The 26,781-nt window shown below is 40.8% G+C and overlaps 2 protein-coding genes across 4 annotated transcripts in view; both read right to left on the bottom strand.

Annotated features, from left to right (window-relative positions):
- Positions 1-26,781, bottom strand: part of ARHGAP10 (Rho GTPase activating protein 10) — a 368,778-nt gene that overhangs the window by 72,678 nt on the left and 269,319 nt on the right. The gene's annotated exons all lie outside the window — the stretch shown is intronic.
- Positions 10,830-11,682, bottom strand: LOC133056760 (small ribosomal subunit protein eS6-like). Its single transcript, XM_061142468.1, has one exon. The coding sequence runs from the start codon at positions 11,665-11,667 to the stop codon at positions 10,867-10,869; it is 801 nt and encodes a 266-aa protein (XP_060998451.1). The 5' UTR covers positions 11,668-11,682; the 3' UTR covers positions 10,830-10,866.

The following is a 26,781-nucleotide window of genomic DNA, read 5'->3' as shown; positions in this document are numbered from 1 at the left end:
TAGGCATGTCAGGTAAAGAAGTGCTCACTCGGGTCTCTGAAGAGTGCTAGCACAAACAGGAGTCTGGCACTACTGCTCAGAGTCACAGACTCCTCAGACTTAACAAACTAGATGTTTATACCCATGGGATGCAGCCATACACATAAATCCCTCTCTGGATCCTTCACGCTCTGCTACCGGGGGCCTGTGTGGAAACGACCAGGCGACCTCTGCCGGAAATACTTTGCAAAGAACAGGAAACAAGCATGGGCTTTTGCAAATTTCACTTCAATATCCAACTCAAGCCTAAAGCATTTGCTTCGCTGAAATCTCATGAGCCTGGGGGGTTATAGTACATGGGGTCACAAAGAGTTGGACATGAGTTGGTGACTAAACATCATCATCATGCGTAAAGGAAGTTAAGGGGAATGAGGTCATTCTTTTTAAAAAAGCCCTTTCTCTAGAGGAGTTCGGTGGTCTTTCTTGTGATGGGGAGATTACTAATATGTTTGTATATTCCTGTCATCTTGAACAGTAACACTTGCAACTACTGGGTATGTGCAGTATGACTGACATTATGCCAAGTGCTTAACTTACAAAGATTTGAACCCAGAGTTCCTGATTCCAGCATGCCTGTCTTCATCACCATGCCCGTCCACCTCCAATACTACCCAGTTATATTAGGCCCCATTCATCTTATGTCCTTTTTGGTGATGTCATATCTCATATAACTACATCTCTCCGTAAACAGGTTCAATAAGAAGACACTGGAAATCAGTGCATACTCTCCTTAGCAAACCTTTAATATAGAAAAGAGGGACAAATAAAATTTCCAATTTCTTTTTTTTAAAAAATACAAAATTACATTAGTATATACCTGAAACTAACACATTGCAAATCAACTCTACTCCAATGAAAATTTTAAAAAAATAAAAAATACAACAGACAGGGGAAAATAACGACAAGGAAGCAGACTCACAAATACAGAGAAGAAACTAGTGGTTACCAGTGGGGAGAGGGAGTGGGGGGAGGGACAACACAGGGGTAAAGGGTTAAGAGGCACAAAATACTAGGTGTAAAATAAGTTAAAAGACATGCTATGCAACATGGGGAATACAGTCAGTATTTTGTAATAAATGTAAAGGAGGCCCATCTTTGAAAATTGTATTGTTGTTTGGTTGTTAAGTCGTGTACGACTCTTCGCAAGCCCTTGAACTGCAGCACGTGTCCCTGCCCTCTACTATTTCTCTGAGTTTGCTGAAACTCATGTCCATTGATGCCATCCAATCATCTCATTCTCTGTCAACCCCTTCTCCTCTTGCCCTCAATCTTTCCCAGCAAAAACAATCATATAAAAAATAAAAAATTTTAAATAAAACACGTAACTACAAAATGGCCAAATATTTCTTTCAGTTTAGAGTCTCTAGTGTGTCTAGACAAACACCTGTTACCTGGGGCAGTGTGACTCTAACCCTGACTGATCCATCTACAACATACTTTCAGAGTTAAGCTCTGGGGTGAATAGTAGACCGAGAGCTCTAAAAACATCCTACTGTCTGTTCTAGAATCAACATTACCCCAAGACTAAATGTGCGTTTTACAGAAAATTTAACTAGAGCTGATAATAGCAACTGACAGTAAGACTAGACCCTGGAAGCAGTCTAAGGCTTCATGTTTTATTCTGGCTCACTCAAACTCAGAATCGGTGAGCTGAAAAGGCTCCTAGTTATCGCTTCCCTCACCCCTGTATCTTGGTGGAGCGGACTGAGGCCCCGTAGCTAAATATTCCCTCATATCCTATTCGCACCCCCAGCTAGGGCAGACTCATTCCCAGATGAAGGTCTTGGTGTCTCTGCTCTCTCTCATCACGCTGGCACCGACCCTTCCTTTCCTCTCCGACAGACTATCCTTTATGCATGAACTTCCTCACTGGGGAGATTTTCGCTTAGTAGCTGAAATTCTTGAAAGTGCTTTCACACGCATTATTGGACACAAGCCTCACACACGGACCATGAGGCTGATGGGAACACAGCGCAGGGGCTTGTCCCCAGTTCTGCTGACACCCCCCAGCACGAAGCTGTTTCCGTGAAGTCAGAGGGGAGAGGGAGAAGGGCGTCCAGGAGGAAGGTGCGGGAGACACGACAAGCCCCAGCGCGTACATCCCCCAGGCCCCAGCTTTGACAGTGGCCCTGACTCACTGTGAATGTTTGAAGAACAACAATTTTGGTTTACAATCTCCCCAAAAAAGAAAAGAAAGGCAAAAAGTGTATTGGGTGGCGGTGGGGGGGTCCTTGAATGCACATTAAGTTACTTCAGTCATGTCTGTCTCTTTGTGACCCCGTGGACTGTAGACCACCAAGCTCCTGTGTCCATGGGATTCTCCAGACAAAAACACTGGAGTGCGTTGCCATGCCCTCCTCCAGGGGACCTTCCCGACCCAGGGATTAGGGTGGGTTCTTTACCACTAGTGCCACCTGGGAAGCCCCACTACGGGGTGGGGAGGGATTTATCAAATCGGTAGAGCTGTTTTTCTAAGATTCCAACTGTGGATCCAGTAGCATTTTTCTGACCTCTTCCCAAGTCCTGGTGCAATGTATACTTTGATTTCTTCAGCTCTCTGTGCTCCAAATAGGAGAATACCTAACTGACTTTGGCTCTTGCCTTCAAGATTTCAGTAAATGACAACCTTTATCAACAAGCTTTATAAAATGGAACATACCCCAAAACTACCCATCCCAAACCATGGGCATCTTTTCAGTGACAAAAATCATAGATGCAACATCAGTGCTTTGGTCTTCCTAGTGTTCCACAAAGACCAAAAGAGGTAAGAAGAAAAGCTCTCATAACATACTGGAACCAACTGGTATTAAAGAAATTCACATATGCTCACCAAATAACTTTCTCCCTGATCAGTTCATGAGGTAAACCTCTCCTGATTAAGCCAAAATTGCATCGTTCTTTTATTCACAGTGCAAACACATATTCCCAGTTCTAAAATGTTGTTTTCTGGTTTACAAACCTTTAAAAACACTCCAAGTGCATTTTTTTTTAATCAATCTGCACCTGCAAACATTTGGGAAACGCAAGCATACACTTTCTGAAGTCAGAAGAAAACACTTTCCCAAACACAGCTGTAACCTGACTTTCATAACCCAAATGTCTACAAATGTTCTTAACTGAATAAAGAGCCAGTAGTTAGCTAGAATTTTTTTCTGATCAATATGTGTTTTGCTCACATGCAAACAGAAAGTTTATACTTCTCCTACAGAAGCCTAGAATAACACTGAAGAAACACACAACATGTCAACAATACAGCGTATTCCATACATGATATTCCTTTGTTTTTCTCTTCCTCCTCCTTTAATTTAGGTGCACAACTTCTCCTGAGGTTCTTTTACTTCTCTGTTACTCTAGCCTCTTTCCAGGACTCACACCTGCCTTAGAAATCACATGGTCCTAACAGTGGCACAGAAGATCAGGACACAGGAAGCCTAGCATCTGCAAAAAGAGATCTCTGCCAGCCAGGGCTAGCTCTGGCTATGACAAAAGTAGGACATGCCCTCAATGTTACCTGTGAAACTTTAAGCTGAATATAAGCAAACGCATTTAGAACTGACTCATGGACAGAGGAGCCTGGTAGGCTGCAGGCCACGGGGTCGCCAAGGGTCGGACACGACCGAGCAACTTCACTTTCAGTTTTCACTTTCATGCACTGGAGAAGGAAATGGCAACCCACTCCAGTGTTCTTGCCTGAAGAACCCCAGGGATGGGGGAGCCTGGAGGGCTGCCGTCTATGGGGTTGCACAGAGTCGGACATGAGTGAAGCAACTTAGCAGCAGCAGCAGCAACAAGGTAAATGAAATTTTCAAGGTAAATGACATTTTTTTCTTTGGGCATGTAAGCCAGGACTCCTACTGATTTGGGTAGGCAGGAATGACCATATCTCTGAAAAGAAAAATAAGCCCTGGACCTACTAATTCTACAAAAGGAAATGTGTGAATTTTCATCAGTGAAGAAAACATCTCCTGAAGACCTGCATATGATTACATTTAACAGAATCATCTGAAATCTTTTTCCAAATATGCACGCCCCGAGGCGTGGCCCACATATTTAATAGATAATGCAACACACTTTTTTTTTTTCCATTTTAGCTATCAGACTAAAATGCCTAAAACGCCTAAAGCAAAACCATGTTCTGTATGCGATCAATGGTGGGATTTTATGAGAAGTTGCATAAGGGGAGAGGTGAGGTGTGATTTCAGCCTTTATATTTTTATCACTGCTTCTAAAATTTATGGGACTAGGTTGTCAATTTTTAATAGCAAGTTTCTTTCAAATTATAATTTATTTGTTACAGAAGTGATAACTAATACACATTATATTCCTTGCAGAAATCCTGATAAACACTCAAAAAAAATCTCTTGAAAGATGAAACCACCCATCATGCCACACACAAAAAACATTTCTGTTAAAATGCTGATGACTATTCTTCAGAGCCTTTTCTTCCCATGCAACACCTGTCTCTTAAAAGAATCAACCCATCAGGACAACTATATGTGGGGCCCAGATTCCTAGAGTTAACCAGAACACAGTCCCTAGCTGTACTTGAGAGGTGACCTCTGCTGTATGCATCTGTTAGAAACAAGCTTTGGGCAAGGTTCGATTTCTCAACACATTAGGGCCCAGCTAGATTTTAACCTTCCAACTGAAATGTGTTTCTAACTAAGGGTTTAGAAATCAGGCATACATATATTTAAGAACATTCCAAACAACCCAGCGTTTTAGACCCTCATGTTTGCCAACTCAAGGCTACATGAAGGGCATACATACTGAGACCGACCGTAGCCTTTCCTTCAGTGCAGATGCACAATTTATCTTCTTAAGCCTTAACCGTGATGAAAGCATCAACTCTACCTAGTTCCTGTATCTTACAGGGACCGTCTCAGAAGGTTAATGCTTAGATGCTTGGATTACACTTCAGTTTGGAACTTGTGCACCCTCCATCTTCAGTAGCTGTGCCTGAAGCAAAAAAGGGAAGATTTCCGTCCACTGAGCTCACTTCACCTAGGACCAGCTTTGACATACAGGTTTCCAATAAGGACAAAGGGTGCAAGGATGCGTTAAGTGTATTCTTTTAACTGGAAGAAGAGAGAACATTCAGGATAAAACAGCCAGCGAACCACACTCTGAAGAGAGCAGAGCCCCCTCCTGTTTTGCTGTCGATTTTCTAATTATCAAGTACCACTTAACATCAGTATGAAACGTTTTTGTTTATTTGTTCAGTCTCTCAGTCATGTCCAACTCTTTGACACCCCATAGACTACAGCACGCCAGGATTCCCTGTCCTTCACCACCAACTCCCAGAGTTTGCTCAAACTCACATCCATGGAGTCAGTGATGCCTTCAAATCATCTCGTCCTCTGTCGTCCCCTACTCCTCCTGCTTTCCATCTTTCCCAGCATCAGGGTTTTTTCCAATGAGTCAGCTCTTTGCATCAGGTAGCCAAGGTACTGGAGCTTCACATCAGGTGGCCAAAGTATTGGAGCTTCGGTTTCAGCATCAATCCTTCCAATGAATATTCAGGGTTGATTTCCTTTAGGATTGACTGGTCTGATCTCCTTGCAGTCCAAGGGACTCTCAAGAGTCTTCTCAACACCACAGTTCAAAAGCTTCAATTTTTCGGTGCCCAGCCCTTTTTACAACTCTCACAACCATACATGACTACTGGAAAAAACACAGCTTTGACTATACAGATCTTTGTCAGCAAAGTAATGTCTCTGCTTTTTAATATGCTGTCTAGGTTTGTCATAGCTTTTCTTCCAAGGAGCAAGCGTCTTTTTTTTTTTTTTCCATTTATTTTTATTAGTTGGAGGCTAATTACTTTACAATATTGTAGTGGTTTTTGTCACACATTGACATGAATCAGTCATGGATTTACATGTGTTCCCCATCCCGATCCCCCTCCCGCCTCCCTCTCCACCCGATCCCTCTGGGTCTTCCCAGTGCACCAGGCCCGAGCATTTGTCTCATGCATCCAACCTGGGCTGATGATGTTTCACCACAGATAATATACATGTTTCAAGGCTATGCTCTCGAAACATCCCACCCTCGCCTTCTCCCAGAGTCCAAAAGTCTGTTCTATACACCTGTGTCTCTTTTTCTGTTTTGCATATAGGGTTATCGTTATCACCTTTCTAAATTCCATATATATGTGTTAGTATGCTGTAATGTTCTTTATCTTTCTGGCTTACTTCACTCTGTATAAGGGGCTCCAGTTTCATCCATCTCATTAGGACTGATTCAAATGAATTCTTTTAATGGCTGAGTAATATTCCATGGTGTATATGTACCACAGCTTCCTTATCCATTCATCTGCTGATGGGCATCTAGGTTGCTTCCATGTCCTGGCTATTATAAACAGTGCTGCGATGAACACTGGGGTGCACGTGTCTCTTTCAGATCTGGTTTCCTCAGTGTGTATGCCCAGGAGTGGGGTTGCTGGGTCATATGGCAGTTCTATTTCCAGTTTTTTAAGAAATCTCCACACTGTTTTCCATAGCGGCTGTACTAGTTTGCATTCCCACCAACAGTGTAAGAGGGTTCCCTTTTCTCCACACCCTCTCCAGCATTTATTGCTTGTAGACTTTTGGATAGCAGCCATACTGACTGGCGTGTAATGGTACCTCGTTGTGGTTTTGATTTGCATTTCTCTAATAATGAGTGATGTTGAGCATCTTTTCATGTGTTTGTTAGCCATCTGTATGTCTTCTTTGGAGAAATGTCTGTTTAGTTCTTTGGCCCATTTTTTGATTGGGTCATTTATTTTTCTGGAATTGAGCTGCAGGAGTTGCTTTTATATTTTTGAGATTAATCCTTTGTCTGTTGCTTCCTTTGCTATTATTTTCTCTCAACCTGAGGGCTGTCTTTTCACCTTGCTTATAGCTTCCTTTGTTGTGCAAAAGCTTTTAAGTTTCATTAGGTCCCATTTGTTTATTTTTGCTTTTATTTCCAATATTCTGGGAGGTGGGTCATAGAGCATCTTGCTGTGATTTATGTCGGAGAGTGTTTTGCCTATGTTCTCCTCTAGGAGTTTTATAGTTTCTGGTCTTACATTTAGATCTTTAATCCATTTTGAGTTTATTTTTGTGTATGGTGTTAAAAAGTGTTCTAGTTTCATTCTTTTACAGATGGTTGACCAGTTTTCCCAGCACCACTTGTTAAAGAGGTTGTCTTTTTTCAATTGTATCCTTGCCTCATTTGTTGAAGATAAGGTGTCCATAGGTTCGTGGGTTTATCTCTGGGCTTTCTATTCTGTTCCATTGATCTATATTTCTGTCTTTGTGCCAGTACCATACTGTCTTGATGACTGTGGCTTTGTAGTAGAGTCTGAAGTCAGGCAGGTTGATTCCTCCAGTTCCATTCTTCTTTCTCAAGATTACTTTGGCTATTTGAGGTTTTTGTATTTCCATACAAATTGTGAAATTATTTGTTCTAGTTCTGTGAAAAATACCGTTGGTAGCTTGATAGGGATTGCATTGAATCTATAGATTGCTTTAGGTAGTATAGTCATTTTGACAATATTGATTCTTCCAATCTATGAACACAATATATTTCTCCATCTATTTGTGTCCTCTTTGATTTCTTCCATCAGTGTTTTATAGTTTTCTATGTATAGGTCTTTTGTTTCTTTAGGTAGATATACTCCTAAGTATTTTATTCTTTTTGTTGCAGTGGTGAATGGTATTGTTTCCTTAATTTCTCTTTCTGTTTTCTGCAAGTGTCATGGCTGCAGTCATTGTCCACAGTGATTTTGGAGCCCAAGAAAAGAAAGTCTGTCACTGTTTCCATTGTTTCCCCATCTATTTGCCATCATATGTTTAGAAGCTGTCAAATTGGGTCATGCATGATTATCCTTACCACAAAAGATTCCAACACTGTATCATTATGTATATGCTTATTTACTGAGAGATGAGCATCTTATGTTTTAAGATTTTTATGTAACATAAATCTCAACATCAGGGAATATTAACTAAAAAGGTAAAAACCTGCTGGAACGAATGGATTCTTAACTATTCTGGGGTATCTCCTAATGGATCAATTATCATTAATCACAAAGAGATCGGCGCATTTATAATTGAGAAATCTGGCAGTCACCACCCATAGCAGGGTTTTTTTTGTTGTTGTTGTTTATTTATTTTAAATTGGAGGATAATTGCTTCACAATATTGGGCTGGTTTCTGCCATACCTCAACATGAATCAGTCATAGGTGTACATATGGCACCCCACTCTTAAAACATGGCTACAAATTCCTTGACATTCTTCCCCACAAGAAGTGGTGTTCATATCCCCTCCCCTTGAACCAAGGCAGGTTCCCAACTGAGTCAGTCAACAGCATATGCTTAGTGATGCTCTGTGGTCTTTGACGCTAAATCAAGAAGGCTCTTTGGTCTCTGCCTTGTTGGCCGAAATACTCGCTCGGAGGCCTGAGGCTGCCACACTCTACAAGGAAGCTAAAATACAGGAAGAGGCTCATGTGCACGTCCTCTGCTCAACAGACCCAGAGGAGCCCACTCTCAGGTCACCCCAGCCCAGGCATCACAGGTGAGTTACTACAGGAGCCTCCAGATGATGCCAGTCCCCAGCCATTCAAGACTTTCCAGCAGAAGGATTCTGAAGAATCAACATCATTTATCTATTGTCCCAAAATATATAATCAGAATGTAATTGTGAAGAAAAAGTCAAAACAGATCATTCTGAAAAATAACTGGCCCACATACTTTGAAAAGTACCAGTATTAGGCTTCCCTGATGGTCCAGTGGCTAAAAATCCACCTGCCAATTCCAGGGACACAGGTTCATCCCTCCTCCAGGACGATCCCATATGCCAGGTGGCAGCTAAGCTTGAGTGCCACGACTCCTGAAGCCTGTGTGCCTACAGTCCATGCGCCATAGCAAGAGAAGCCTGCGCACCACAACTAGAGAGGGCCCCCATTCACCGCAACCAGAGAAAGCCCACCAGCAGTGAAGACCCGGCGCAGCCAAAAATAAATAAATCTTTAAAAAGTACCAGTATCATGAAAAACAAAGACTGAGAAATCAGTTCCAAATGAAAGGAGATGAAAGAGACATGACAATTATTAAATACATGGCACGACACTGGATTGGATCCTGCACTGAGGGCAATTTTTCTGTAATAGGTGTCATCCGACAACTGGTAAAGCATGAATATGGATAACCCATATATTAATGCTTCTCAAATACTGATGCATGTACATTCACTTGGAGGTCTTGTGAAAACATAGATTCTAATTCACAGGCTGTGGTGGCGGCCCAAATTCTAATTTATAAGAAATTCCCAACTTACATTGACATGCTGGACTATGGCCACACTTAGAATCACAATATATTTAATACAGTGTCCATGCAAAACTTCCTGAACTTGTCCTTGTTTTTATAAAGCAAATGTTGAAGAAATCAGGGGTCATAATGTAAGGGAACTTAGTCTCAAAGGGTTCCACAACAATAGCTGTAATAATTGCATTGTGTGGGGCTTACAAACCTTTACTGTACTATTGCTGCAACCTTGCTATGGGTCTGAAAATTTTCAAAGGACAATTTTAAAACAGAAAGGGTATTACGTAAATAGGTAGATATCAACAGCCCTAAAAGGTTGCTATTTTGATTTCAACGGTATACCTGAGGAAACAGATGTTTGGAGAGATTAAATAATTTGTGCGTAATCATGTTACTAATAAAGGGCCCCAAGGCCATAAAGGTTAAGTAATGACCTTGCTTATTTGACAAGTATTGTTAATAACTTGCCATTTGATTGTCCCAAGGTGCAGAGTAACTCAGACCTTGCAGAGTAACTCAGTCTTCTAAGCCTCAGTTTCCTGATTTGAAGGGTTGCACCAGACCAGGTGACTTCTAGCAACTCCAACACCACATTATTAACACAAGTCAATGCACTGTTCAATCACTCTATTCCTCCCACACTTCACTATGGCAGAACTTTATTCTTCCTCCACCTTCATGGCAGAATGAAAGGGTAAAAGCAAACATTACTGGAAACCTTATCTATCCAACCAAGACCAAATCACGGATTTCTATGAAGTTTTGAATTAGTTAACCAGAGTAACCATGATTTCAAAAACTAACAAAAGTTCAAGAGTTAAGCCCCATTTTTACTCCATGAAACAGTATTATCCCTTATTCAGATGCCAGACTTAGTTTTCATGCGAGCAGATTTCAAAATATTCTGCATGAGGTTAAGGATGCTTCCACCACTTTAGGGCCTGAAAGGAAAGCCTGCTCAAAGGGCCAGAGTGAAAGTGAAAGTCTCTGAGTCATGTCCGACTCTTTCTGACCCCATGGACTGTACAGTCCATGGAATTCACCAGGCCAGAATACTGGAGTGGGTAGCCTATCCCTTCTCCAGGGGATCTTTCCAACCCAAGAATCAAGGGGCCAAAGATATTTTCAAAAATTTAATCTTAACTCTGCTTTTTTTGGCATGCTGCAGTCCATGGGGTCATGAAGAGTCTGACACGACTTAGTGACTGAGAGATGGTTTACATGATGGGGGCCGGGGACCTGAAACTGACAACTCTGAAAAATGGAGATTCCAGCTCAGGCTCTGCACTGATTGTTAAAGGAATGGTGAGCAGCTGGAAAAGCAGAGAGGATATCCGGGACTGCGCAGGTTAACTAGGAAGCTGCCAACTCATTTCCTCCAGTCCAGGGCTTCCAGGCTGGGAAACAGACCAACAGCTTGTACATCTACATTCTTTTTCTTCCCTCTTTTGTGAACTCACTTTCTAAAAGCTTTTTTTTTTTTTTTTTTTTTTTTGATGTCTGATCTTATTTATTTGTTACTCTTAGAACATCTCATTTTTGACTGGACTCAGAAGTAGAAGCTCTCAGAGAGGACAGCCTCCTTCTCTTGGCAATCTGTTCCTGCCGTTTTTCTTTGGCCTCCTTCATTCTCTTGGCCAAAAGTTTAGCATATTCTGCAGTCTCTTCTTTGTTTTTCTTAGTACGCTGTTTCTTCAGAGCAATACGCCGGCATTTGTGTTGCAGAACTCGTGGAGTCACGAGACGCTGAATCTTGGGTGCTTTAGTCCTAGGTTTCTTACCTTCTTTGTTTAGGGGCTTTCGCACAACATACTGGCGGACGTCATCTTCTTTAGAGAGATTGAAAAGTTTGCGGATTCTGCTAGCTCTTTTGGGACCCAGGCGACGAGGCACTGTAGTATCAGTGAGTCCAGGAATATCCTTCTCTCTTTTTTTCACGATGACCAAGTTGACAACACTCAGATTGGCATCCACAATGCAACCCCGTACAGATTTGCGCTTTCTCTCTCCAGTCCTCCTTGGTCTGTAACAGGAATGCCCCTTACTCAGTAGCAGGCTAACTCGGCCATGGGTCAAGACACACTGCTTCATGGGGAAACCCTGCTTATCGTTCCCGCCACTGATTCGGACCACATAACCCTTCCATTCTTCACCCAGAGCGTCAGCAGCAACTTCTGTGGCCATACGCTTCTCGTAGAAGGTACGAAGTTTTCGTTCATCGTCCACTTCAATGAGCTTCTGGCAGCCAGTGGCCGGGAAAGAGATGTTCAGCTTCATTCTGAAGTGGCCGACAGCCTCCAAGGCGCCACGAAAAAGAGACCCCTCTAAAAGCATTTTTATTTCATATTGGAGTACAGTTGATTCGCAATGTCATGTTAGTTTTAGGTGTACTGCAGAGTGAATCCGTTACAAACATACATCCATCCACTCATTTTTAGATGCCTTCCCCATGTAGATCATCACAGAGTACTGAGGAGAATCCCCTGGCCATACAGCAGGCCCTTGTCAGTTATCTATTTTATATATAGCAATGTGCGTACGGCAATCCCAGCCTCCCAATTCATCCTCCCTTCAACCCCCCTTGTCAACCACAAGCCCGCCCTCCCAAGTCTGTGAGTCTGCACCTACATGTTAACAAGGCCGTAGAAACTGTGGCTCATGACAGGGTATCCCTGCATGGAAAATGAAGAAATACAGACCAGTCAAAGGCACTTAAAATCTGTCATCTCAGTGCCTCTTTATACTCGTAAAAATTATTAGGTTCCAAAGAACTTTTCTTTGTGTGGATTCTACTGATATTCCCAGTGCTAGAAATAGGAATTAAAATTTAAAATTTTTCAAAGACATATTAGTTGATTAAAAAACCATTACATAATAACATACCATCTCATGAAAAAATATTTTCCAAAACAAAAATAATTCAGTGAAAAAAAATGGCATTATTTTATATTTTGTAAGTCTATTTCCTGTCAGATTTAAACGAAGACAGCAGGATTCTCATATTTGCTTCTGCATTCAATCTATTTTGATACGAGATGTCACATCACCCCTGGAAAACTCCACTCTACAGTTGTAAAAGAATAAGTGAAAAAGGCAGTCACCTTACAGACCTCTGAAAGGGTCTCGGGGGACCCCAGTTCACACTTTGAGAATCTCTATCTTACATGCTGATATGACAAGCCTGCTTAGGATGGGGAATACATATAAATCCATGGCTGATTCATGTCAATGTATGACAAAAACCACTACAATACTGTAAAGGAATTAGCCTCCAACTAATAAAAATAAATGAAGAAAAAAAAAATATATCATCCCCACCAGACACTCTGTAGGAAAATTACATCGGTCCAGAGAGTTTCTCACCTCAGAAACACAGATATTTTGGGTCTGATCATTCTTTTTTTTTTTTTTTTTTCTTGGTCACTCAGCATGTGGAATCTTAGTTCCCTAAACAGGGATCGAACCTGCTCCCCCTGCATTGGTAGCACAGAGTTAACCACTGGACAACCAAGGAAGTCCCTGATCACTTTTGTTGAAGGAGCTATTCTGTGCCTGTTAGCAGCATCCCAGACTCTACTCCACCCCAGATGTAACAATCAAAAATGTCTCCACACTTTGCTAAACATCCCCTGGAGATTGAGAACTACTGCTGTAAACCCAGAGAAACATTTCTAGTGGTATGCGTCAGAGAGTAGTTCAATATTTGTTATCCATGACTTGGTCTTCATCAGCAGACAATACAAAATTGGGAGAGGTACTGAATAATTTTCTGAGTGAGAAATGTGCCCAATTGCTCAGCAGTTTGGAAACAAATCAACAAGCAAGGCAGGATCTAAAGGGAAAAACTATCGAGCAGTACCTACACGTCTACACAGCAGTCCCACATTAGAGAACAGAGACTAGCTACTTCAACCACCACCAGGAAAAAGCCAGCTCTGTGGACAGTGAGGGCAGGATGAGGCTACCACAGGGCAAGGCTGGCAAGCTGATGACATCACAGACAGGGTTACAGGACACAGAATACACCAGAATGGGAAGGAGGCTCATCCCACCTGTACTCCTTACTGACTGGACCAGGAAAGCGCATTGCACTCTGTTCCACGGTAAGAGACTCTAAGCAACAGAAGTGTCCCTGGTGGGGTGCAAGGGTTCCAGTCATCAATTCCAGAAAGTAGTGAAAGTTTCCCCCCACCAATAAGCAACTTCCTGACACCCACTGGGTATTCTACAATCTGACACAATTCTGACTCTATCTACCTGAAGACAGGATCAGCCCGCACAGGTTGAAATTTCAGTCCCACAAAACTAACTCCTACTTCAGGTGCCAATCACAAGTCCAGGTTGTAACCTGTGGTTCTGATCAGTTCAGTTCAGTTGCTCAGTCGTATCTGACTCTTTGCGATCCCATGGACCGCAGCACGCCAGGCTTCCCTGTCCATCACTAACTCCCGGAGCTTGCTCAAACTCATGTCCATCGAGTCAGTGATGCCATCCAACCATCTCATCCTCTGTCGTCCCCTTCTTCTCCTGCCTTCAATCTTTCCCAGCATCAGGGTCTTTTCAAATGAGTCAGCTCTTTGCATCAGGCAGCCAAAGTGTTGGAGCTTCAGCTTCAGCATCAGTCCTTCCAATGAATATTCAGGACTGATTTCCTTTAGGATGGACTGGTTGGATCTCCTTGCAGTCCAAGAAACTCTCAAGAGTCTTCTCCAACACCACAGTTTAAAAGCATCAATTCTTCCGTGCTCAGCTTTCTTTATAGTCCAACTCTCACATCCATACATGACTCCTGGAAAAACCATAGCTTTGACTAGACAGACCTTTGTTGGCAAAGTAATGTCTCTGCTTTTTAATGTGCTGTCTAGGTTTGTTTTTGCTTTTCTTTCAAGGAGCATCTTTTAAGTTCATGGCTGGAGTTACCATCTGCAGTGATTTTGGAACCCAAGAAAAGAAAGTCTGTCACTGTTTCCATTGTTTCCCCATCTATTTGCCATGAAGTGATGGGACCGGATGCCATGATCTTAGTTTTCTGACTGTTGAGTTTTAAGCCAACTTTTTCACTCTCCTCTCTTTCACTTTCATCAAGAGGCTCTTTAGTTCTTCTTCACTTTCTGCCATAGGGTAGTGTCATCTGTATATTTGAGGTTACTGATATTTCTCCCAGCAATCTTAATTGCAGCTTGTGCTTTCATCCAACCTAGAATTTCACATGATGTACTCTGCATTAAATTAAATAAGCGGGGTGACAATATTCAGCCTTGACGTACTCCTTTCCTGATTTGGAACCAGTCTGTTGTTCCATGTCCAGTTCTAACTGTTGCTTCTTGACCTGCATACACATTTCTCAGGACGCAGGTAAGATGGTCTGGTATTTCCATCTCTTTAAGTATTTTCCACGGTTTGTCGTGATCCACACAGTCAAAAGCTTTAGTGTAGTCAATAAAGCAGAAGTAGATGTTTTTCTGGAATTCTCTTGCTTTTTCTATGATCCAAAGGATGTTAGCAATTTGATCTCTGGTTCCTCTGTCTTTTCTAAATCCATCTTGAACATCTGGAACCAGAACATCTGGTTCTAATAGACTGACTATAAACCAGAGGTTCCCACAACCCCCTTTCCTTGGGTTCAATTCATCTTTTAGAGTGGCTCAGAGAATTCAGGAAACCCACACACTCACTAGTTCAGCAATTTATCACAAAGGACGTGTAAGGGTAAGAATCAACAACCGAATGAAGAGATGCGTGCGGCAAGGTTCTAAAGGGGCTTCCGTCCTCTGGAAGCTTGGCGACGGGCAGAGTAGCATGCAGAAGCTTTCTGGTTCCCCAACCTGAATGTTCTCTGAAGTCCCTCCTTTCGGGTTTTTATGGAGGCTCCAATACACAGGCACAACTGATTAAACCATCGGCCACTGGTGACAGATTCAACCTCCAGCCCCCCCCCACCCCCCCACAAATCAGGGGGTGGGACTGAAAGTTCCAATCCTTTATTCATGGTTGGTTCTCTGACAACCTGCCCTCACACTTAGGCACTTTCCAAAAGCCACCTAATTAACATAAGCTCAGTCATGGTGCAAAGAGAATTCTCATGAAAGGAAGATACCCATTTCATTTTCATGGCCCTGAAGCAACTTGAGGAACTATGGACGAGAAAGAAAATATAACAAAGATCCTCCTAGCACTCTTATTACTCAGGAAATTCCAAGTGTTTGGGGTGCTGTGTGCCAGGTACCATGGATGAAAACCAAACATATATTTCTTATTATAAAGTACATCAAAGCAAATAATGGATATTAGCTTAAAATTTTGTGTAATGTGAATATAATCTGTACTTTAGTTAATAATACTCTATCACTTGCTGCATACAACAAATTCTGGTAAATTCTGTTTTCATTTTTTATTCAATTACAAATACGTTCTAATTTTCCTTGTTATGGCTTCTTAGATAGACTCATCATTTAAAAGTGGACATTTAATTTCCAAATACATGGGATTTTGTTTAAAGTATCTTTAATTTCTCATTTTGACACTAACTTCTCACTTAAATGCTTTCTTCTCTGCAGTCACCCTTTGTTTCTTTCAGTCTAACTTTTAAAAAAAATTAATTTTTTTAATTGAAGTCTAATTACTTTACAATATTGTAGTTTTTGCCATACATCGACATTAATCAGTCTAACTTTTTTGAGGCTTTCAATGGCTAAATCAAAGATCTCTCTTGGCAAATGTCACACTGCACTAGAAAATATGTGGGTTATTTTCAAGTATCTTTTGATATTGATTTCTAACATAATTCCATCGTGACAACAAACTCTGTATGATTTCAATATCTTTAGACCATGAAACTTTTGCACCTTGTTTTATGTCCTAGGATATGTTCTAGTGTCTGGTAGTTTACACCCTATGGGAACTTGAACAGAATTTGTATCCCACAGTTGTGTGAAAATTGTGAGCAAATTGTATGCAAAATTGATATAAAATTATGTTGTGTACCCCAATGTTCATTGCAGCACTGTTTATAATAGCCAGGACATGGAAGCAACCTAGATGCCCATCAGCAGACGAATGGATAAGAAAGCTGTGGTACATATACACAATGGAATATTACTCAGCCATTAAATAGAATACATTCGAAGCAGTTCTAATGAGGTGGATGAAACTGAAGCCCATTATACAGAGTGAAGTAAGCCAGAAAGATAAACACCAATACAGTATACTAACGTATATATATGGAATTTAGAAAGATGGTAACAATAACCCTATATGCAAGACAGAAAAAGAAACATGGATGTATAGAACAGACTTTTGGACTCTATCGGAGAAGGCGAGGGGGGGATGATCTGAGAGAACAGCACTGAAACATGTATATTATCAAGTGTGAAACAGATCACCAGTCCAGGCTGGATGCATGAGACAAGTGCACTGGGATGACCCAGAGGGATGGGGTAGGGAGGGAGGTGGGAGGGGGGGTTCAGGATGGGGAACACATGTAAATCCATGGCTGATTCATATCATTGTATGGCAAAAACCACTACAGTATTGTAAAGTAATTAGCCTCCAACTAATAAAAACAAATGAAAAATAATTATGTTGAATTGGTTCACAGTGCTTTTCAGGTCTACTATATCCTTCTACTTCTCTGTATATTCATTCTATTAATTTTTGAGAGTTTGATATTGAAATTCCAATTAAAAATCTTAATTTATCTACTTAAAAAATAACCATAATATGTAGTAGAACTATATATAACCTTGTTATGTATTTTCTAAGTCTTCTACAAATGTGCTAGCATACTTTTATAATTTAAAAAAACAAAAATTAAAAAAAAAATAAAGTACATTACAGAATGTAACCAGGAAGTTATACAAGTGAAGGACCCAGAAAGAAACTCAACAGGTCACTATACCAATTCTCAGATTCTAAAACCAGTCTTATGTGGAAGAGGGATTCACCTTGTCCTTGACCCAGAGGTTTAACCAGGGCTACTGGGCTGAGAATATAAAAAGGCACATGTCAGCTGAGTATGAGGGGAAACAACTTTCTGGGTTGGTTAAGTTACACAACTGCTGGGCAGGTCAATTTGGGAGATACTGAGTTCCATGTCACAAAAGTTTTATAAGATAAGACTGGGGCATTCCAAAAGAGGTTCAAATACTACACACAGGGCTCAAATAGCTGACCCATGCATCTGTAGGTGAGAAAATACATGCCTATCCCCTAAAGACAGTCTCACTCACCAAGTTCTTTGAGCCAACTGACTCACTCTGCTCAATACAGAAGCCAGACTGTCAAGCTGACCTGTCACCCTTTTCTGCAGGACAGGGCAACCTTACCAAATCCCTGATAAACAAAGGCTGTGCCATGCCAGGACTTGAACTTTCTTTCTGTACTCCAAGTTGGCCATGTTCAGGGTTCTGATTTCATCTGCAGTGCATGCATATCAACATGCCAAAGGGCTGACCCAGACCCATCTTAATATTCCTTTTAATCTGATTTTCTCTTTCCCAAAGAAGAACAAGCCAGATATTAACAAGTAAATGCTAAGGCTTTGTAAACTGTTACCATTCATAAATATAGTCATCAATAAAGTCACTCTTATTTGGCCTGTGAAATACTAACTTTATAATTCTTCCACAGACATGTCCAAGAGTATAATAATTAGCCTCTTAGAAGTTTCCTAAAGGCCACAGCACCTGTTGACATTCTAACCTGATTTTCCTGTATCATAGTACACAAAAATATGCAGACACACACACAAAATTATGCATGTGTTACAGTCCCACTGTTACCATTCCCCAAAAGACGTGAGAGTTCAACTGAGGAGTCAAGTACATGTGTGGGGAAAGGATGAAAGAGAGAAGGGCAGAGGAGGTGGAAATCTTGGCCAGGTGGACAGAGCTCTAAACGAGCTGCTAATATGGGGAGAATGGTATGAGAAGAAGCTATATAACCTGCAGAACCTGCACTGCATTTTCATTTTTAAGAACTTTTATTGAATGAAAAGATGTAGACAACATGTTGGTCTATAAATATATAACCTTTAAAAATATTCTCTTTTCAGAACCCTCCTACACTGTTGGTGGGAATGTAAATTGGTGTAACCACTATGGAGAATAGTACAGAGGTTCCTCAAAAGACTGAAAATAGAACTATACTATGACCCAGCAATATCACTACTGGGCATATACTCGGAGAAAACTTTAGTTCAAAAAGGTACATGCTACCACAGAAATGCAAATCAGAACTACAATGAGATATCACCCTTCACTGGTCAGAATGGTCCTTCTCAAAAAATCTACAAATAATAAATGCTGGAGAGGGTGTGGAGAAAAGGGACTACTCTTGCACTGTTGGTGGGAATGTAAACTGATACAGCCACTATGGAAGACAGTATGGAGATTCCTTTAAAAACTAGTAATAAAACCACCATATGACCCAGCAATCCCACTCCTAGCCATATATCCTGAGGAAACCAAAATTGAAAGAGACACATGTATCCATTTTTTATTGCAGCACTATTTACAATAGCTAGAACATGGAAGCAACCTAGATGTCCGTCAACAGATGAATGGATAAAGAAGTTGTGGTACACATACACAATGGAATATTACTTAGTCATAAAAAGGAACACACTTGAGTCAGTTCTGATGAGGTGGATGGACTTAGAATCTATTATACAGAGTGAAGTGAGTCAGAAAGAGAAAGATAAATATCATATTCTAACACATATATACAGAATCTAGAAAAATGGTATTGAAGAATTTATTTACAGGACAGCAATGGAGAAACAGACATAGAGAATAGACTTATGGACATGGGGAAAGGGGAGGAGAGGGTGAGATGTATGGAAAGAGTAACATGGAAACTTACATTACCATGTGTAAAATAGACAGCCAACGGGAATTTGCTGTATGTCTCAGGAAACTCAAACAGGGGCTCTGTATCAACCTAGAGGGGTGGGGTGGGGCAGGAGATGGAGGGAGGTTCAAACGGGAGGGAATATATGTATAGCTGATTCATATTGAGGTTTGACAGAAAACAACAAAATTCTGTAAAGCAATTATTCTTCAATAAAAAAAATTTTAAAAAGCAGCAGCACAAGCAGAAATAAATAAACAAATAAATTTAGCAAAATGCCAACAACAACAACAAAAAGGTACATGTACCCTGATGCTCACTGCAGCAATATTTACAACAGCCAGGACATAGAAGCAACCTAAATATCCATCAACAGAGGAATGGATAAAGAAGATGTGGTACATATACACAAAGGAATATTACTCAGCCACAAAAGGGAATGAAATAGCACCATTTGCAGAGATGGGGATAACCTAGAGACTGTCATACTGAGTGAAGTCAGACAGAGAAAAACAAATATTATATATGAATGCACGTATATGAAATCTAGAAGAATGGTCCAGATGAACTTACTTGCAAAGCAGAAAAAAGACACAGCTACAGAACAAACTTATGGCTATCAAGAAGGGAATGGGGAGTGGGATGCATTGGCAGAGTGAGATTGACGTGTATACACTACTACGTATAAATGGATAACTAATGAGAACCTAGCGTACAGCCCAGGGAATTCTATTCAACAATCTTTAGTGACCTAAATAGGAAGGAAAGCTAAAAAAGAGGGGAAATATGTACCTATATACAACTGATTCACTTTGCCATACAGCAGGAACTAGCACGACACGGTAGAACAACTATACTCCAATAAAAATAAATTCTTAAAAAAAAAAAACAAAAGAAACTCCATTTTCCATCTAGAAGCACATGGCTCTGGAAGGCAACAGGGAAAGGCACTCACTAAACCAAAATTCATTTCCACCAAAATAGTGGGATACTGCTATTTATCACAACAGAACAGGCTCTCCAAAAGCGAATGGTTTCCACCAGCCTCTACTTAATTATGCTCCTAATTCTCCGGCCCAGGGATCTGGGCATGGCACAGCAGGCCCAAGCAGCCTTGCAGTGATCTGGCAAAGCACTGGACATTGCTCGGCCTGGGACTGGGCCCAGAGTCTGAAAGCTCAGTTTTGGCTGTCGGTGGAGTTCTGCTGGAGTCTGGGATAACACCTAGGATGGACAGGCTGCAGGAGCTGGGGCTGGCCGGGCCTCTCTCAGCTACGCAGCCTCTGCCCATGGCGAGCAGGAGCCTCCTCGCAGCCCGCCACTCTCGGGGAGACCAGATGTCCTCCACGCAGTGGACTTCTGGGTGGGCAAGAGGAGGGAAGGGGTTGGTCTGTCCCAGCCACAGCTCTGAGTCACTTCTGCCGCAGTCTAATGCTCAGTCACTTCAGAGTCCACTGAGGTTTAACAGAAGGAGACACAGACTCTCCTGTCTCTACAAAAACAGAAAGAATGTGATAGGCCACCAAGAGACACATTTATTTCAGGTTTCATCCGGTATCATGTGCAGGCCCAGACGTAAGATGAGCAAAATAACTATCCCCAAAGTAACTTCAAGACAGAAGCACTTTACAATAAATATAATGTGCTAAATATGTCATAAATACCAATACTTCGCTCATGACTGTTTCAAGTCTTTGTCATCTGAGGACAAGACAGCCACAAAAGAGCTCCATTTATCACAAAGGATATGGAAGAATGTAAGGAGCTCAAACTCAAAAAAGATTTAGACTTATTTTTTTTAAAGGTTCTTCAAACTGAAACCTGATCCCTCTAGTGATTTCCAATTTTATCCAATAGATTAGTCAAACTGACAGATATTTTTGCACTGAGATTCAGGGCTAGTGTATTTATTTACCTTGTAATGTAAATTTAAGTCTGTGGTACTTAGCGTGTTATTTTTTTCTCTACATTCTTTTTGTTAGAATATAATTGCTTTACAATCTTGTGTTAGCTTCTGTGTATAATGTGAGTCAGTCACATGTACACATATATCCTCCTCTCTCTTTTTTAATTTTTTAAAAACTTTTTATTTTGTGTTGGGGTATAGCTGATTAACGATATCATGATAGTTTCAAGTGAACAGCGAAGAGACTCAGCCATATATGTACACATATCCATTCTCCCCCAAACTTCCTTCCCAGCCAGGCTGCCACATAACCTTGAGCAGACTTCCCTGGCTTATTATTTAAGTCTAAGAAGAAAACTACAAATGAGTCATAATCTCCCCCATCACTGTAATGATATTATTGACAAAGAACATTGGAAAAATACAAAGTCCCTTTCTCCCCACCAAGGTAATCATTGTCAATCGTTTCTTTGATTTTTTTTCCTAAGAAAATTTTAAAAGTTGCCTATGCATATGCCTGCTTACATGTGTAATTTCTATGTATGTATTTTAACACACAAAGGATCATAATAGAGATACGGTACATCACTTCAATTTTTAATTATCCATTCAAATGCTAACTGGAGCCCAGGTGACTGGAATGCAGTGCATGAGGGTATGAAAGGGAAGCTGCATCAGTAAACAGCATGAGTTGTTTTTTTTTATTTGTTTGTTTTTAATTCACAGTGAGACAGGATGTCAGAGTCCTAGAGATCATTCAATTTCAGTGTATTCATTTACTATTACTGTCTAACAAAAGACTATAAATTTATAGGCTGAAAATAATACATCTACTATTATTGTGTTTTCTAATTCTTGTGCTATATAGCAAAGTTAAATATACATTTTATAACTTTCTTACATATAACAAGAACTAGAAAAGAATTATCTCAAAGTTTCCAAGTGTCAGGCTTCCAGGCACATCTTAACTTGGGCCCCTGCCCAGGTCCTCAGCTCACAAGGCTGTCATCAACGGATCCACCAGCCTGAATTATGGAGGCTCCACTGGGGATGACTCTGCTTCCAAGCCCATTTGGGCCACTGGCGGAACTCATTTCCATGCAGTCAGAGGACTGAGTCCTGACTTCTTGCTGACTACGGGCTGGAGGTTGCCTGCAGTGCCCTGCCTTGCGGTCCTCTCCATAGGTAGTTCACAACATGACTATTTGCTTCTTTCAGGCCAGCAGGGGAACCTCTCTCCAGTCTGATCCACTGGAGTCTTACAGAACCAAACAGTCTCAGGAAAGAAATCATCCGCTTGGGTCCTAACTGGTTAGAATCAAGCAGGTCCCACCAGTGCTCAAGGGCCTTGAATATTGGGTCACCTTAGAATGTGTCCACCACAACCAGTATCAGCATTTACAAATCTACCTCATTTTGTAATGAGTTACCCATGTTTCTTCTTGGGAGCATGTAATTTAATGTTCTCCCCTGTCACTGAAGACTATCTGCTTCTGACTTTTTCCACTGCGATATACACATGGCAGTGAACATGTTTGACATATTTGCAAAATTTTGAGAGAATATCTCTAGAGTATTTTGTAGCAGAGATTGCCTTCAAAGTAGGAGTGCATTTTAATCTTTGCTGGACACTGCCAAACCATTTCAGAAAGGCTGCGCCAACTCACACTTACATCGGCCACAGAGAAGACCACTTATGTCAACCCTAAATATTCACTGGAAGGACTGATGCTGAAGCTCCAATACTTTGGCCACCTGATGTGAAGAGTCAATTCATTAGAAAAGGTCCTGAGGCTCAGAAAGACTGAAGGCAAAAGGAGAAGGGGGCAGTAGAGGACGAGATGGTTAGATAGCATCACCAACTCAATGCACATGAATTTTAGCAAACTCCAGGAGATAGCAGAGGACAGAAGAGCCTGGCATGCTGCAATCCATGGGGTCAAAAAGAGTCTGACATGAGTTAGCAACTGAACAATAATAATGAGATTTACTTCTCTCACATTCCTTAGTGGAACATTACAATTTTCATCAAGTAGGTGTTCTTCATCTCTTGATTTACGCTTACAACTGGATAATTTATCCTTTCTTGAGTTAGGTTTACACTCAGGTAATGTATCTTTTCGAACGACATCAATGATATAGCCTATTCTCTCACTGTATCTTCTGATTTTTGTTGTATACAAGGAAGCTATCAACGGGGTGATTACTTTTAATCCTTCATCTCAAAGAATCATTTGATGTACCTAATACATCAAATGTATTGAAAAAAGTTCTTCAATCTGCTTTCTTGGGCTACCTACGTACGCAATCTAATTTGCAAATAATCTAACATTTTCCCCTTCCAGCTTTCATACCAACTCCTTTTTTTTCTCTCCTTTCTTGTTTAGTAATCCTAGGATAACAGTTAAGTAAACAGCAAGTCAGGTCAGAATTTCAACATTTTGAGCATTTTAATGATGAAAACTCTATCTTTTGGGTTAAAATACATTAAAATACACATTTTATATCACTTTAAGGAAGTATTCACAATTTCTACTTTGTTAAAGTGTTTTACTAGGAATTCAAGTGGACCTTAGGAAGCATCACTACGAACAAAGCTAGTGGAGGTGATGGAATTCCAGTTGAGCTATTTCAAATTCCATAAGATGATGCTGAGAAAGTGCTGCATGCAATATGCCAGCAAATTTGGAAAACTCAGCAGCGGCCACAGGACTGGAAAAAGTCAGTTTTCATTCCAACCCCAAAGAAAGGCAATGCCAAAGAATGCTCAAACTACCGCACAATTGCACTCATCTCACACGCTAGTAAAGTAATGCTCAAAATTCTCCAAGCCAGGCCTCAGCAATACATGAACTGTGAACTTCCAGATGTTCAAGCTGGTTTTAGAAAAGGCAGAGGAACCAGAGGTCAAATTGCCAACATCCACTGGATCATTGAAAAAGCAAGAGAGTTCCAAAAAAACATCTATTTCTGCTTTATTGACTATGCCAAAGTCTTTGACTGTGTGGATCACAATAAACTGTGGAAAATTCTGAAAGAGGTGGGAATACCAGACCACCTGATCTGCCTCTTGAAAAACGTGTATGCAGGTCAGGAAGCAACAGTTAGAACTGGACATGGAACAACAGACTGGTTCCAAATAGGAAAAGGAGTACGTCAAGGCTGTATACTGTCACCCTGCTTATTTAACTTACATGCAGAGTACATCCTGAGAAACGTTGGGCTGGAAGAAGCACAAGCTGGAATCAAGATTGCCGGGAGAAATGTCAATCACATCAGATATGCAGATGACACCACTCTATGGCAGAAGGTGAAGAAGAACTAAAAAGCCTCTTGATGAAAGTGAAAGAGGAGAGTGAAATAGTTGGCTTAAAGTTCAACATTCAGAAAACTAAGATCATGGCATCCTGTCCCATCACTTCATGGCAAATCAATGGGGAAACAGCGGCTGACTTTATTTTGGGGGGCTCCAAAATCACTGCAGATGGTGATTGCAGCCATGAAATTAAAAGACGTTTACTCCTCGGAAGGAAAGTTATGACCAATCTAGACAACATATTAAAAAGCAGAGACATTACTTTGCCAACAAATGTCCGTCTCGTCAAGGCTATGGTTTCTCCAGTGGTCATGTATGAATATGAGAGTTGGACTATAAAGAAAGCTGAGTGACGAAGAATTGATGCTTTTGAACTGTGGTGTTGGAGAAGACTCTTGAGAGTCCCTTGGACTGCAAGGAGATCCAACCAGTCCATCCTAAAGGAAATCAGTTCTGGGTGTTCATTGGAAGGACTGATGTTGAAGCTGAAGCTCCAATACTTTGGCCACCTGATGCAAAGAGCTGACTCATTTGAAAAGACCCTGATGCTGGGAAAGACTGAAGGCGGGAGAAGGGGACGACAGAGGATAAGATGGTTGGATGGCATTACTGACTCAATGGGCATGGGTTTGGGTGGACTCCGGGAGTTGGTGATGGACAGGGAGGCCTGGTGTGCTGCGGTCCATGGGGTCGCAAAGAGTCAGACACAACTGAATGACTGAACTGAACTTATTAGGAATTATGTAAATTTTGTCAAGTACTTTTAGGCATCTGCTGAAAGATTTTCTCCTTTGCCCTAGTAATATGCTATATTATATTAATGTAGTCCCGAATATTGAGCCGCCCTTGCATTTCAGGGATGAACTCAGCTTAGACTGAAATATTAAACTGCTAAAGTGCTGCTGTTATTTGCTGGTGTATTATTTAAGATCTCTGCATAAATATTCATAAGTAAAATTGATCTACAACTTTATCTTTGACAGGGTTTGTTAATGCCCTCCTCACGTCACAGAAAGAATTTGAAGTTTTTCTTCACTATGCTGTGGACCAGTTCAAACGCCAATAGATTTAACTGTTTCTTGCAAGTTTAAATGCATTCACCTGTGAAAATATCTAAGCCTGGTACTTCTTAGCGAATGGATGGTAGTTCGTTGAAAATGTCTCAGTTTATTATTAGTTCACTAATTTCATTCAGGTCTTCAAAATTCTGTATACTGTGTAACTGTGGTCATTTGCACATGTTTCTACTTATACATGGAAGCAGCTCTCCCATCCCTTTTTTCTTGACTAACCTAGCCCATGGTTTATCTGTTTTATTTCATGTTCTGTAATTCCAACACAAAGTAGGAGGTATTTCTAAAAGCCACCTTTTTTCTTTTCTATTAATTCTATTTTTTATATTTATTATTTTCTTCAAATTTAGGGGGAGGTAGATGAGTGGAAAGCTATGGTTTTTCCAGGAGTCATGTATGGATGTGAGAGTTGGACTATAAAGAAAGCTGAGATCTGAAGAATTGATGCTTTTGAACTGTGGTGTTGGAGAAGACTCTTGAGAGTCCCGTGGACAGCAAGGAGATCCAACCAGTCCATCCTAAAGGAAATCAGTCTTGAATATTCATTGGAAGGACTGATGCTAAAGCTGAAACTCCAATACTTTGGCCACCTGATGCAAAGAGCTGACTCATTTGAAAAGACCCTGATGCTGAGAAAGATTGAGGGCAGGAGGAGAAGGGGACAACAGAGGATGAGGTGGTTGGATGGCATCACCAACACAATGGACATGGGTTTGAGTAAACTCCGGGAGTTGGTGATGGACAGGGAGGCCTGGTGTGCTGCAGTCCATGGGGTCACAAAGTGTCAGACGTGGCTGAGTGACTAAACTGAACTGAACTGAACTGGGTGAGTGGAAGCTTTTAACATATTTCATTCCTTCTGTCTTACGTAGTTATTTAAAGTTATAATTTCCCTCAGAACATAATTTGTGTTTTCTCCGCCAAGTTCTAATGCACTTGTTTTCATAATAGTTTTCTAGGCATTGTATGATTTTCTAAAATTTCTATTTTGATCCAAGAATCATGAAAGTTTCTAAATTTCCAAATGACCAGAGACTTCTTTTTGCTTCTATAAATATTAATGTTAAAATTTTTCTGGATTGAGACTGATGTGGCTCAGAAAAAGCAATATTTTCTGCCTTTTGAAATTTATAATTTTTCTTTGTTGCCAAAAATAGAAACTCAAGACTTATAAACATTGCTTTATTACCTTCTGAGTTGCTACAGAAAAATATGAGGCAACCAGATGTATCATCCCCACTGGAATTTTTATTTTTTTCTCAAAAGTCCAATAACTGAGCCATTCTCTGTCTCTATATGGATAA

Source organism: Dama dama, chromosome 5 (assembly GCF_033118175.1).
Source record: "Dama dama isolate Ldn47 chromosome 5, ASM3311817v1, whole genome shotgun sequence".
In the NCBI taxonomy this organism is placed as follows: domain Eukaryota; kingdom Metazoa; phylum Chordata; class Mammalia; order Artiodactyla; family Cervidae; genus Dama; species Dama dama.
This window is presented reverse-complemented; position numbering and strand designations above follow the sequence as displayed.